Below are 15,006 nucleotides of genomic sequence, written 5' to 3'. Positions count from 1 at the left end.
TAGTAATATATTTTCGCAGAATATACTAGTGGATCAAATAATATATATGTTACTTGTTAAAGGTAAGCATACATTTTTTTAGTGGCGACACAACATAACTTTAAGATTATGTTGAATAAATGCAAAGAAAGGAAAAACTGTCATGTCTATGCTACCCAAAACAACTATTGAACTGCAATACTCGAATTATATAGGTTACTTGATAAACAAAATTATAATTGGAAATGGAATGTGAGGAATTTATATACTATGCCCTTGTTTGAGTCCCATTCTTTTAGAAAAATACATTTTTCAACAGTGTTTTAACATCATTTCAACCATAAATGCAAAGAAAGGAAAAACTGTCATGTGTATGCTACCCAGAACAAATACTAAACTACAATACTCTAATTATATAGGTTACTTGATAAACAAAATTCTAATTGGAAATGGAATGTGAGGAATTTATATACTATGCCCTTGTTTGAGCTCTATTCTTTTGGAAAAATACATTTTTCAGCAGTGTTTTAATATTATTTCAACCACACGTTTTTTAATAAAATAATATTACATGCAAATTCAAAACATTTCCTTATTTTTTAACCATACATTTCCCATCATACACTATTCAAAAATTCATTCTTCCCAAAAAAAAGGGGCTCAATTAAGGGCTATGTTGTAAATATAGACACTGTTCCTGTCAAAATCACAGATGTCAAGAATCTATCTGTTGGTCCAAATAGCAGCATCTCAATAAAGACACAATTACCAGATAGTGAAATGATAATCTAAAACTGACAGGACAATTTTATCGAGTGGGTGCATGCATCATGCATGCATCAGTAGATTTCATTTCTCACAGCTACATACATTGAAATCATACTCATACGTGTTGCTCCTTCCACTCTGTTATTTTGCAGTCATCAAAATGGAAAATATTTTCAAAATATTAATTAGTTTCCATATTCAATTTGTTATGCTATAAAAGAGGACTACTGGCTAACTAGGGAGCATTTTACACAATGGTAATAAATGGTTACTTGAGTTGGTCTTTGATGTTTAGATGAACACTTCATCCTGAAAATTAATGATGCTCAGTTTAGTTTTTCAAGAAATGATGTATATATTTATTTTATTTTGTTACATTTAGTTTTCATCGAATGCTATGTTGCTGGTGTCATTTTCTGAGCATTAATTCTTCTATTTGATTATTTTTGTCAGTCGAACTTGTCAATTTGTTAGGCATCAAACCTAGGGGTGGCAGTGCAGAAAATACCACTGTACTACATCATTAAATCATACTTAGCCTTCTTTTGATGATATTATTACCTACCGGAGGGCTAAGAAACAACAAACTGCAAGGTGCAAGCGAATAACACTCACTTCCACTCTTTGAGCATCTCCGCAAGTTGATTAGAAGCAAGTTCGAAAGAAAGTGAATAAGACAGCAATAATACATACCCTAGTAATTTCCTGCCTGATAGGCGTTAGACCAGAATTTCAAATGTCATAGAACCAGTCGGTGAGAAATAAACTGTTTCTGTTAGTTTTATATGCTACCTTTATTTTCAAACTACATCAAACATATATATATTTTCAGCTTCGCATCGAGCAATTTACATAAATGCAAATCCCATATTCTTGACTAGCTATCCGGTCCTTCAGCATTTAGCCAACCAGAAGATGCGTACAAAAGTAGCCTAAATCGAGTAACATAAGATAGTTGATCTGTCTACTTTGTGACCATGAAGAACTACCTTGTTGGATACAAAAATATGACAATCATGTACACAGCCCCAAGATTGAAGCAAGGCTTTGTGTCCTGTCAGCGGTGATAACTAGAATAACAACCTAAAATGGAAAACTACAAAACAAGCAAGACTATAACTACGAATTCTTCTAAAGTCTTTCCACCTTAACAATAAATTTTACCCACTGGAAAACAAGATAATTAGTATATGATCAAGAGACAAATCCCGAAAACATTCAAGGCAATCGTAATCAGTAAAAATTCTTGGTCTATTATAATTTATAAGCTACAGTGGCAACTGAATATTCACTACACCAATCTGAGAAGTACATTACAACCAAACTACAAAAACATTCATCTGCGCAGAATGCAGAACAGTTATGTTATATAAACTTTAAAAGGTATAATTCCATAATTACATGTCAATAACTCAACAATCATTGTGCATGATGCAGATGAACAGAAAAGAAACGTTCTTCCATTGATTTATCTTTTAGAATATTACACAAATGGAACTAAAATCACCAAATTCTATTTTTCTATTTCTATCTAATTTTCTTTTCGATCTTTTTCATCCTTCCACTATACAGCTCAATCCATAGATTTGAAATCCACAATATGCTAACAGAAATAGCCGTCACAACAATAGAAATCCATGATATCCAAGCCCATTTAGGAATCACATTATTCGCAACCCCACTCAGATAAAACACAAACATTCGATAAACAAAATAAGGTCCCATCAAACCTCTCATCACAGAGTAAAAAGCATAAAACGGAAGGGACAACGTATCATACACTTTAGCTGCAAACTTCACTTCTGATTTCCGTGCACTAGCCAGCGTCCACACGTTCTGGCATAAGCTCGTGACCTCCGCAAGAATCAAGAGCACCAGGATCGCATATGCACCGTGATAAACCAAGTATCGACACGTCATGAACACGTAGAGAGTGAGTAAATGGTGGCCTATGAAGAGTATGTCTCGGGGGTAAAATACGAAATAATGCAAAAGATCCATCAAGAAATATGCAATGCTGTATTCAAGAACAAGGTTCTGAAAAGAGGTGTTAGGGGAACCGAAGTTTCGGGTCGGGTCGGACAGTATGGCGTAGGAGGCTAAAAACACGGCTGGAGTACCATGAGCTAAGGAAATAATACAGCTCGAAGCTTCGGGCCGGAGCTTCCGGGTCCAGGTCCGGAAAAGAATGAAGTAGGCATTGAGGTAAAGGATAAAATACATGATGAAAAACAAAGGCAGGTAATTCGTGATTGAGAGTTTATCCATGATTAGAATGGAATCCAATTCCAATTGATGCAAAATATGTGAGTTATATCCAATTTAGGGTTTTGGGAGATGGGAAATTTCTGAATTCACAGTAGATATTTACAGAGAAACAAGAAACGGTGAAAAAAAATGGAGGAAAAAGGCAAAATTTGGTGAACAGTAGGTGGCAGCAGATCTCGTCGATTTCGACGAAATATGGCGGCTAATGTCTCTTCTTCTTCACAATTCACGCACGCAGATTTTTGAAAACGTTGACACCGAAATCTAATTAACGTTGTATTTATAGTCACTATTACAAATTTGTAACGTGTACGAAATTAGTTTGCGTATAATTTGGTTTTCGAGTCCCAATAGAATTCGAACCCGATAACATTCTAATCGCGAATATTCGAACAAAAAGGGTATTATTCTGATTGGTCCAAGTCTAACGAATTTAAGTTGGGGAAAAATTCATAAATAAGAAAGTATCATACATTTCAAAATTAAATCACAACCTATTCTACAATCACAAATTATCAAATTATCGTCACAAAGTAATAATTTTTTAGGTCACGCATTATTTTTTATCACAATTTATCATTTTTATTGGTTACATATTATTATTGATCATGGATTAACCAATTTAATGGTTACAGTTAACCAAATCATTTGCGACCACCACCTCACCACTGTCATTAGTCGAAACGTCACCAAAGCCGTTGCCCGACAGAACCACCACCACAAACCCACAACATCACAGTAGCATAATCGCCACCGTCACACTCACAACATCGCAGGACCACCACTGCCACATCTCACTCCACCCACCACAACCATGCACCATAGCACCACGACCACCAACGTCACCACCACACCACAACCACAAATCCACAGCAGACCAACCACCAAATCGTTGCCAACACTACCTCCACAAATCCACAGCAGATCAACCACCAAACCAGTTGTCGCCAACACGACCTCCACAAATCCACGGCAGACCAACCACGACCTCCACAAATCCATAGCAGACCAACCACCAAACCTTCACAAATCCACCACACCACAACCACAAATTCACCACGCTGCCATGACCTTCACAAGTCCATCACACCACAATCACTAAGGTGGTGCGCGTGATGCTGCATCTACAACAGACCAACCACCAAACCTTCTCAAATCCACCATAACCACAAAATCCACCCCACCACAACCACAAATTCACCACGCCTCCACAAATCCACCACACCACAACCACTAAGGTGCTGTGGACAATAAAAAAATAAAAATAAAAAATCCCTAAAACGAACTATACCCATTGAGATGACTCTAAGAAGAGGCATAGGACAAGCAACAAAAGCACCCTGTGATGACGAATCAGTGTCGTCATGAGGTGGTCCTTGCCATCGACGAATGGGATGAGAGGGAGAGACGACGGGAGTGATAGATAGAGAGAATTTTAGGGCTATGTAGGGGTGGGTTGTGGATTTTTTTTAATTACATAACTTCATTGTTTAATATTTAAAAAATGTATTATTATTTTATTTTGGAATTAAAAAACTTGAAATCTTAACTTTGAATTAGGGATAATGTAATTTCCACTTTAAGTTAATAATAGTGGACCAATTCGGATTGGTCTAAATTTGATTCAATTAAGTGGAAATTACAGATTCTAATAGATTTGAAATTCACATTTCTTAAATCAGATGCCATGTTTAATATTTCACAAATCAGATTTTTTTAATTAATTAATATATTTAAAATTAAAACAATTTTTCAAACCCTAATTATTTCACTCTCAATCCCCTCTCTCTCTATTCTCGCCTCTCTCTCTTTGCTAGAAACACCGTCGCCGAAGGTCACTCCCACAAATCGACCATCGCCAAACAAGCAACCATCGGAACATGGTCGAGCAGCACTGTGAACCATAGCAAGTGGTGGTCGTGGAGATCTTGGCGACAGCAACAACTCGAAGAAATCAAGTCTCAACTGTAGGGAAGATGGTAGCCCGACGATTGCAGTCAATAATTTGGTGGATATCTAGGGTGAATGTGATGGTGGTGGTAGTGGTTTTGATTTTTAGAGGTGATGTAGATGTGATGGTGGTGGTGGAAATCGACTCATGACTGTGGAAAGATGGTGGTCCGATGGTTGTAGTTGGCGATTCGATGTGGCAGTAGGTGAATGTGGTGTTAATGGTTGTAGACTGGGGCATCTGTTCAAAAATTGTTACATCTCTGTGGTTGGAGTTGGTGGCGTCGTGCCTCCGTTGGCGTCGCTATGGGTGGAGGTGCTGGTGGAGGTGTGGTAGGTGAAGATGGGGTGTTGCGCAGCAATGTTTTTGAGGTGATGGTGTTTGTGGTGGTGTTGCAAGGTGGGTGGAGGGTATGGTGCAGTGGTGATGGGTTTTCTGAGGTGCTAGGTATTATTAGAGGTTTATGATGGTGTTTGTTGGTGGTGTAGGTGGGTGGAGGTGCTGTCTGGCTCGGTGGATCTGGCAGTGGTGGTCGGTGGTGGTTTTGATGGTCGTGGTTGGGTCGATGGTTGTGGTCACAAGTGTTAGTCACAAAGTATTTGATTAACTGTGACCAATTAAATTGGTTAATTTGTGACAAATAAACAATATGTGACCAATAAATAATAGACATTGTGACTAATAAATACTCTGTGACCTAAAAATTATTAATCTGTGATCGATAATTTGTGACTGTATAATAAACTGTGATTTATAATATTCATGATTTGTGATCAATGAATAAATCGTGACTCATAAATTTTTTTGATTTGTGATTGATAAATAAACTGTAACTTATAAAATTTCTGAATTGTGACCGTAAAATAATTTGTAACATAAAATTTTTGATTTGTGACATAAAAATAATAAGCGACTAATTAAATTGTTAATTTGTGACCAAATTGTATAAATCTGTGACATAAATATATTTAATTAATTAAACATAAATAAATTTTAATAAAAATCTGATTTTTGAAGTTTGAAACTTGTTTTCTTAATTTTGAAATGTGTGAAATTTCACTTATGAAAATTTCCCTTCAATTAATAACCCACGGTGTTGGGGGTATTTGGCCCAATAAGCCACAGTGTTGTACATAGGATATCATCATTTTACAGGAAAAAGTAAAGGTAGTCATGGCTAAATTTGATTCCGGTTCCAAAAGAATCAAACCGAACTATGAACTAATGATCTTTTGATAATAAAATCAATGATTTTTTTTTATTTTTTTAAAACCCAAAATAAAAAAGAGGATCTAAACATCGTCCATCATGAATATAACCAAAAGCCCGTAGAAATTTCAAAAACACATATTCACTGTCTCTCAACTCCATTCAAGACACGAAGTGGTGACTACTCGATAAAATATAAAATAAAGAAAAGAGAGAGAATCTTTGAGGAAGAAGAGTCGAAGGTTGAGACTTCAATTAGAGGCTTAAATTTCAGTAATCCAGGTGGCGCTAATAGTTAATGAGTGAGACGGTAGACGATGGCTATGGCGAAGGAGTGCGAGGGTGTGTCTAAAATTGAAAATGAGAGAAATGATTACAATTTAAATCTAAAGTTTCATCGCTTTTCTCTTATAGGTGATAAGGTAAAATGTCATGATAGATGACATTTTTGTCCATTTCATATTTAAAATTTTAAAAGTTGGTTTTTTTGGGTGTGATTCATTGATTTGTAATAAATGTATAAAATAATAAAAATTGAGTTCGGACTCAATCTAAGAAACAAGAACCATTAATTTTTTCTGTTGGTTAGGTCATATCATTTTGTCCACTTCTAATATAAGGCAATAAAACTATGGACATCGAAATTACATGAGAACACAAACAAAACGATTCTATTTAACGCCCAACCATATGCATCTACCGGCATAACAAAACCCACCTGAAAAGAAAAGGAATAAAAAATTACAATAGGTTAAATTTTTAAAAAAAATTTCACCTAACCACAACATGATTCTAACACTTATAATAAACATACTACAAAGATTAGGAAACAAAAAATAGATTTTCCTCAAAGTATGGGAATATAAGTTGACCAAAAAAAAAAATTCTATTTTTGTGTCCTAACTCCTAATGATGGCAGTAAATAATGTTGGAATAATTTAATACGTGGACTTCACATTCGATTGTAAATTTTACGGGTTAAATGTATGATTCATGATAATATTTGTGTTTGGACCAAATTTATCAAGTGATCAATTGAGCCTTTTACACCTTACGGGTTGTAATTAATATAATGTGGTAATTTTAAATATGTGGGCGGAAATAAAACCCAATTAGAATTCTAGTCGTAATGGAACGTTTGAATTATTTCTCGTATAAAGATTAGGTCTCATCTCCTCTCCATATTGTTTTTATTAGTTTGCCTCATTAATAGCTAATACTTTGTAAGGAGCAAGGAGAGAAAGATCTGACTCCTATTATAATTACAACTATTATTCATATCAACAATGACTTCCGCAGGTATGAGTTCGTTTTATTAATTTATTATCTGGTGATTCTTGATACTTTCATGATTATAAATAAATTTCAACAATTGATATCAAAGCCTACGTGCTAAGATCAGATTCCTTCATAAAAAAAAAGCAAGTTCGGTAATTTGCATTCGGTTTCTGACTAGTAAAAGAAATTACATACGACTAATATTCCTGTTATAATAAAACTCCCTATTTTGCCTAATTTATGTATTAAATGATTTCCGTGTTGTCAAAATCTGCTTTGTATGTCTCTGTTTCATGATTTAACACAGAAATCAATAGACTTTGAATTTAATAATAATACACGTGTTGGACAAAAGTTTGTATAAATAAGTGTGTTATAGGTTACGTGTATATGTTCATGTTCTTTCCGTCCAAATTTATTTATTTATTTGGTTATTAACAATTCTTGGAAATAAAATTGAAATCCTAACGTTAGGGAAGTAATATTTTATTATAAAATGTATTGGCAATTATAGTATAATTACAATATGTATACTTAATTGGTGTCGCATGCCAAGACGGAAAATTGGATTTTCTTTAGGGTTTTTCTGTAAAAACGGGCAGATTTGGTTGGAAATGAGACCTATGTTGTAATCTCAGAAAGTGCAGGCTCCTACTTGCCATATGAACTGGGGTTAAGTTTGTAAATAATAAAAGGAGGACCTAGTTTTAATTTTTAAATTTAAGGTCAAAATGCAATTTTTGAAAGAGTAATAAATTTGACTTTTTAAAAGGGTTCTAAAATTATGTTCTAAATGTGTTTGACTTATATTTTAATTTTGACCCGTTTAAGATTAAAATTTTAAAATTGACGATATTTATATTTTGTTAAAATGCTCATATGATTAAATGTTGCTATTTTTGTCCATTTAAATGTATATTGAATTTTTGTTACCAACTTCAGTTCTCAAACACAAATGAATTTTTGCCTTTCATCAATTAATGATTATGATTTGTTGTGTAATTATTGTTTTGTGATTGAATTTTTTATAGGATTTGAGACGATCCTTATTTTTTCCATAAAGAGATATATTTTGAAATAAAAAAGGGTGATGGTTGTCAAATTGGCACACTCATTGTTATTTATTCAATTTTTTATACAAAAAAAAGTTATATATTTTGCGCAACAATTTTGATTTGTTGTATATAATATCTTGCCCAAAGGTATTATTATATGTGATATTTTTGAAAAATGGCATAAGGCAGTTAACCAGCTTATTTTTTGTTCTAGAAATTTCATTTTGCCCAAAGGTGTTGGTATTTTGAAAACTAATGTAATTTTGTTAACTAGTTACATGATGTGTTTTAAGAGTACCTTATAGCATATTGTATTGTCGGCCCAAGGGTGACTTTATGATGATGGATCTAGGCTCTTACCATAATGAATTCATATGTTTTGATTTAAATTACGGATTATCTAATTAATAGCCCATATTAATTAGTTGGATATTTTATCATCAATTTGATTGCATGCATTATGTTTGGATGATTTTGAGTATAATATTTTATGTTTCCACAGTTTATAATGTTTCGTCTCTTTCGAATCAATTGTCTACTATTGAAACCTTTACTGAGAATGATTATGTGAGATGGAAACGAGATGTAGAAATAACACTTGGTCTTTTTGGCTTGGACTTTGCAATAGAGAAAAAGTTTGAGAAACCCACAGATAAGAGTATTGTTGAATATGTAGCCGAGTATGAAAAGTATCAAAGGGCTAACAAACTCTGTTTGAAAATCATTAAGCGATTAATATCTGATTCTATTTTAGGTGCCATCCCCGATAATGAAAATGTTAAAAGTTTTATGGATGCCATAGGAAAGAAACTTATTGAGTCTGATAAAGCCAAAACTGGGGATCTGATGGATAAATTGATGAGTATGAAATATGATGGTACAAGTGGTGTTAGGGTGCGTGTCATGAAAATGATAAATATATCATCTAAATTAAAGACTCTTAACATTTCGATTGCGGAGCCTTTCTTGGTCTATCATATTTTAAATAGCCTTCCTAACTAGTTTAATCAGCTTAAGATTGATTACAATGCTCAGCGAGATAAATGAAATTTGAATGACCTCATAACAGTGTGTATCCAAGAAGAGTATAGGATGCGCCGTGAAACTGTTGAAACCGTGCAATTAGCTTTTCAGCCATCACAGAATAAGGGGCCTTCTCATAACCATAAACCTAAGTTTTGTAAGGATAATAAGTCTGACCGAAGTTAAAAGAATAATTTTTAGTGGTCCCAAAGTAGTTATAATGAAAAACGATCAATGCAAGTTCTGTAAAAATAAGGGTCACTGGCAGAAAGACTGTTTTAAATTTAAGACTTGGTTGGAAAAGAAGATGAGTTCTTTACTTTGTTTTGAGTCTTCTTTAGTAGATATGTCTTTGAATTCTTGGTGGTTGGACTCGGGAACTAGTATTCATATTGCGAATTCCTTGCAGGGGTTCACAAGCAAACAGAGGCCAAATGAGAATGAAGTGAACTTGAGCGTTGCAAATGGAGTTCAAGTGAATGTTGAGTTTATAGGAATAGTGAAGTTGACTTTAGAATCTGGTTTTTCTCTTATGTACCGCGAATGAGACGGAATTTAATTTCTATATCGAAACTTGATACTTGTGGTTTTATATTTAATTTTGGTAATGAAATGGTTGAGTTATTTAATGATTCTCGTTTGATTGGAAATGACATTTCATGTGATGGTTTATATAAATTGTCTTTGGCTCCTTTTAGTGATGTCTCATGTGTTACCAATGTATCAAAGAAAAAGAGTTTAATTCGTGAATCATCATCTATGTTGTGGCATAAGCGTTTGGGTCATATTTCTAAGGATAGAATGAAAAGATTAGTAAAAGTTGAGATACTTCCCTCTTTAGACTTCTCTGATTTTGAAACTCCAGTGGATTGTATAAGAGGAAAGCTAACTAAATCTTCAAGGAAGGGTTCAACTAGGAGTAATGAAATTTTGGACTTGATACACACTGATATCAATAGACCTTTGCCTTCCACTATATGTGGGAACAAATATTTCATAACTTTTATTGATGATTTCTCACGATATGGATATGATTACTTGATTAATGATAAATCAAATGCAGTTGAGAAATTCAAAATTTTCAAACAAGAAGTAGAGAAACAACGTGGAAAAAGTATCAAAGTTGTAAGATCTGATCGTGGTGGTGAGTACTATGGGAAATATGACGAGTCTGATCAAAATATGGGTGATTTTGTAAAGTTTTTACAAGAGTGTGGAATAGTGCCCCAATACACTATGCCAGGGACACCCGAGCAGAATGGTGTTTCTGAAAGACATAATCGAACTCTAAAAGATATGGTTAGAAGTATAATTAGTAGAAAAAATTTGGTTGAATATTTGTGGGGTGAAGCCTTGAAAACTGCAATATATATTTTGAACAGAGTTCCAAGTAAAGATGTTGCAAAGACACCTTTTGAATTATGGACATGACGTAAGGCAACTTTGGCTCACTTTAAAGTTTGGGATGTCCAGCTGAGGTTAGGATTTATAATCTATTTGAAAAGAAATTATACTCTAAATCAACTCCTGGCTATTTTATTGGGTATCTAGACAGATCAAAAGGATACAAATTTTACTGTCCAATTCGTGGTACTAGAATTGTGGAGTTCATTACTGCTAAGTTTCTCGAAAATGATTTTGGAGATAGTGAGAGTTCCACGTTGAGAGAAATTCTTGTTGAATCTAATCAAGTTGTTGTTCTAGTTCCTGTTATACAGGAAAGAGTTGGTTCTCAACCAATTGAAGTTGTTAACGCAGAATCGAGGAACCAAGAGAAACCTCCAATTCCTCCAACAATGATTAAATCGATTTCTAAGCCACAAGTTAGAAGATCATAAAGGGAAAGATGATCTGCATTGCCCAATGATTATATTATATTTTTATCAGAGTGCGATTTCAATATTGGGCATATTGTTGATCCTGTAACTTATAATCAATCATTGACAAGTTCTGAGATAGATAAATGGATAGTTGCCATGAAAGATGAAATGAATTCTATGGAAAAGAATAAAGTTTGGGATCTTGTTGAACTTCCTCCACACGCTAAGACTGTAGATAACGAGTGGATTTTCAAAAATAAATTAGATTCAAAAGGAAATGTTGAATGAAAGAAAGAAAGATTGGTTGCAAAAAGTTTCACTCGGCGAGAAGACATTGATTATGTTGAAACATTCTCACCTGTTTCGTCGAAAGGTTCCTTTCGAATCATTATGGCACTTATGGCACACTACGATTTAGAGTTTCATCAAATGGATGTTAAGACAGCATTTTTAAATGGTGATCTTTCTGAAATAGTTTGTATGAAACAATCAGAAGGTTTTGTTGTGAAAGGAAAAGAAAAATTGGTATGTATGTTAAACAAATCCTTATACGGTCTCAAACAATCATCTCGATAGTGGTATTTGAAGTTTGATGAGGTTGTGGCCTCTCTTGATTTTGTTGAAAATATGTTGATCAATGTATTTATCTCAAAATCGGTGGGAGAAATTTTATTTTTCTTGTACTACATGTTGATGACATTATACTTGCTAGCAATAATTTAGAGTTGCTTCACGAGACAAAGAAAATGTTATCTGCAAATTTTGAGATGAAAGATCTTGGAGAAGCTTCCTATGTGTTTGGCATTGAAATACATCGTGATAGGAATCATGGCTTGCTAGACTTTTTCAAAAGGCTTATATATGACATATTCTAGAAATGTTCAATATGCAGAACTGTGCAACTGGTAATGTACCTATCATAAAAGGGGATAAGTTTAACAAAACTCAATGTCCAAGAAATGAGCTAGAAAGGGAATCTATGAAGATGATTCCATATGCTAGTGTTGTGGGGAGCTTGATATATGCTCAAGTTTGCACTAGACCGGACATAGCCTATGCAGCCAGTGTCCTTAGCAGATTTCAGTCTAATCCAAGACAAGAGCATTGGAAAGCAGCTAAGAAAGTTACGAGATATTTGAAGAAAATTGAAAGTTATGTGCTTACATTTCAGCGTTCAAATCATTTTGAGGTGGTAGGATATTCAGATTTTGATTTTGCTGGATGTCAAGATGATTGAAATCAATCTCAGGTTATATTTTTACATTAGCTAGTGATGTTATTTCTTGGAAAAGTGTTAAACAGACTGTAGTGGCATCTTCTACCATACAAGCTGAATTTGTGGCATTTTATGGGGCTACAGTCCAAGCCGTTTGGTTAAGAAATTTCATCTCTGGCTTGAAAGTTGTTGATTCCATCTCAAGATCAATCACCATATACTGTGATAACAGTGCAGTCGTATTCTTTTCAAAGAATAATAAAAGTTCTAGTGGATCAAAGCATATTGACATCAAATATTTGGTGGTTAAAGACAGAGTCAAAGAAGGGCAGACGAAAATAGAGCATATCAATACAGAGGCAATGATTGCAGATTCCGTGACTAAGGCACTCGCTCCAAAAGTCTTTAAGACACATGTTGCTAATATGGGCATTGTGGAAACATTTGATATTTTTTGTTAGTGGGAGTTATATATATGTAAAGAACTACGTTTTGGGCTTGATCCATCTACGATGTACGTAGGCAACCCATATGTTTTTCGAGTACAACCTCTTTTAATAATGAAATATTTTTCCTTTATCCATAAACTATTTTGAGCATGCATTTGACTTATATCTTTTTATTATAATATTATTGTGATATCAAGATATAACATATAAAGACATAAGATGAGTCTCTTTTAGAGACAAGTGGCTTCATTTTGATCCAAAATATTATGAGGACCGATATGAATTAGCACAGTTTTTATCGTATTTGGTGCTAAATTCATACCACATACTATCACATTGATTGGAGGATGGGGATCCATGTCGGTAAAAATGTTGGCATTTGTAGCTGTGAAATGGTCTTACATCGCTTAATTGGTGTAATGACTTCCATATTCGGTGTTAATATTCTTGTTGGATCGGATTATGTTACGTAAGGTGTCATCATTGGAGCTATACTTTTGTGGTCACCTATGTAGTCTAACCCGAGTGTTAAAACTTTGTTATAACAATCAAATGTTTGCTCAAGTAGGAGAATGTTGGAATAATTCCATATGTGGGCTTCACATTCGATTGCAAATTTTACAGGTTAGATGTACGGCTCATTATGATATTTGTGTTTGGGCCAAATTTATTAAGTGATTAATTGGACCTTTTATACCTTACGTGTTGTAATTAATATAATGTGATAATTTTAAGTATATGGACGAAAATAAACTCTAATTAGAATTCTAGTTGTAATGGGACGGCTGAATTATTTCCTATATAAAGGCCAGGTCTCCTCTCCTCTCCATATTATTTTTATTAGCTTGCCCCATTGATAGCTAATACTTTGTGAGAAGTAAAGAGGGGAAGATCTAGCTGCTATTACAACTACAACTATTATTCATATCAACAATGACTTCCGTAAGTATGAATTCTTTTTATTAATCTATTATTTGGTGATTCTTGATACTTTAGCATAATTACAAATAAATTTCAACAATAATCCAAGTTGATCCTCGACGTTCAACATTACATCTTCCAAACAAAGCTTGAATGCAAATTATACCTATTTCTAACCATAAAATGCAGGGTAATATGTTTATAGTTACACCTATTTACATTTCCTCTAAATATAACATGCTCATTAGATTGTAGAAAAAATCAGTTGTATATCTTACACACAGTCAACTAATCCTCTATGGATCATCTATTTATACACTTTGGATGATACCATTGTTGGTGATATGTATAGGAAATTGGTTGTTTGTCAATACAAAAGAAAAAATAGTGTAATTAAACAATATGAAGACTAGAAATGAAAAGAAAGAAGAAGAATAACAAGAAAGTAAGGAAAAGAAATCCGAGGCAAGTGATTAACATTTTTTCTTAAGATAAAGTTGTCCTGCAACGGTGCTAACGAATTACGGCATTTGTCTCCCAAAATACAATGAATACAACTTATGGTAGAAGCACTTTAAACCATAAACAACAACGAATTCGAACGAAATTCTTCTCTCTACAAGAAAATAGTTTTTGGAGAGTATTTCCAAGAGTTTTTGATATAATGCTCAATGCAAATAACATGGAATGCATAATGAACATCCAAAGGGTTTTATTTGTAAAAGATGAGAGGTTGTAAGTGAAATGACACGCCACAAACTTAGCAACATTCACGAAGGGAAGCTTTCTTTGTTGTCGCTAGTTGTCACTGACTTTTCACTCGAGCGCCAATACCATATTTTCAATAAAAAAGGCGCCAAAGGCCTCAAACTCATCGGGAGTTGGAGGGAAAAAAAAAAAAAAAACACTTTCTCAAGAGAAACTTTTCTCCCGCCTGTCGCTCGAGCGATAATTTCACCGCTCGAACGCTAGGTGAGATGGAGTTAGGCAAATATCCTTGCCAGTTTTTCATCTTTTCTGTCCAACTTTGAACCGCACTTCTTATTCATCTGGAATTTGTTTTAAGATT

The 15,006-nt window shown here is 34.0% G+C and overlaps 1 protein-coding gene across 1 annotated transcript; it reads right to left on the bottom strand.

Annotated features, from left to right (window-relative positions):
• Positions 1-2,088: 2,088 nt before the first annotated feature.
• Positions 2,089-3,285, bottom strand: LOC111389165 (TLC domain-containing protein At5g14285-like). The gene has a single exon (XM_023014046.1). The coding sequence runs from the start codon at positions 3,013-3,015 to the stop codon at positions 2,275-2,277; it is 741 nt and encodes a 246-aa protein (XP_022869814.1). The 5' UTR covers positions 3,016-3,285; the 3' UTR covers positions 2,089-2,274.
• Positions 3,286-15,006: the final 11,721 nt, after the last annotated feature.

Source organism: Olea europaea, unplaced genomic scaffold (assembly GCF_002742605.1).
Source record: "Olea europaea var. sylvestris unplaced genomic scaffold, O_europaea_v1 scaffold567, whole genome shotgun sequence".
NCBI lineage: Eukaryota > Viridiplantae > Streptophyta > Magnoliopsida > Lamiales > Oleaceae > Olea > Olea europaea.
The sequence above is the reverse complement of the archived record's forward strand: the minus strand, read 5'-3'. Positions and strand labels throughout refer to the sequence as shown.

Bases quoted from the DNA above. Each gene is read 5' to 3' on its own strand.
- LOC111389165 (XM_023014046.1), bottom strand. From the start codon at position 3,015: ATGGATAAACTCTCAATCACGAATTACCTGCCTTTGTTTTTCATCATG.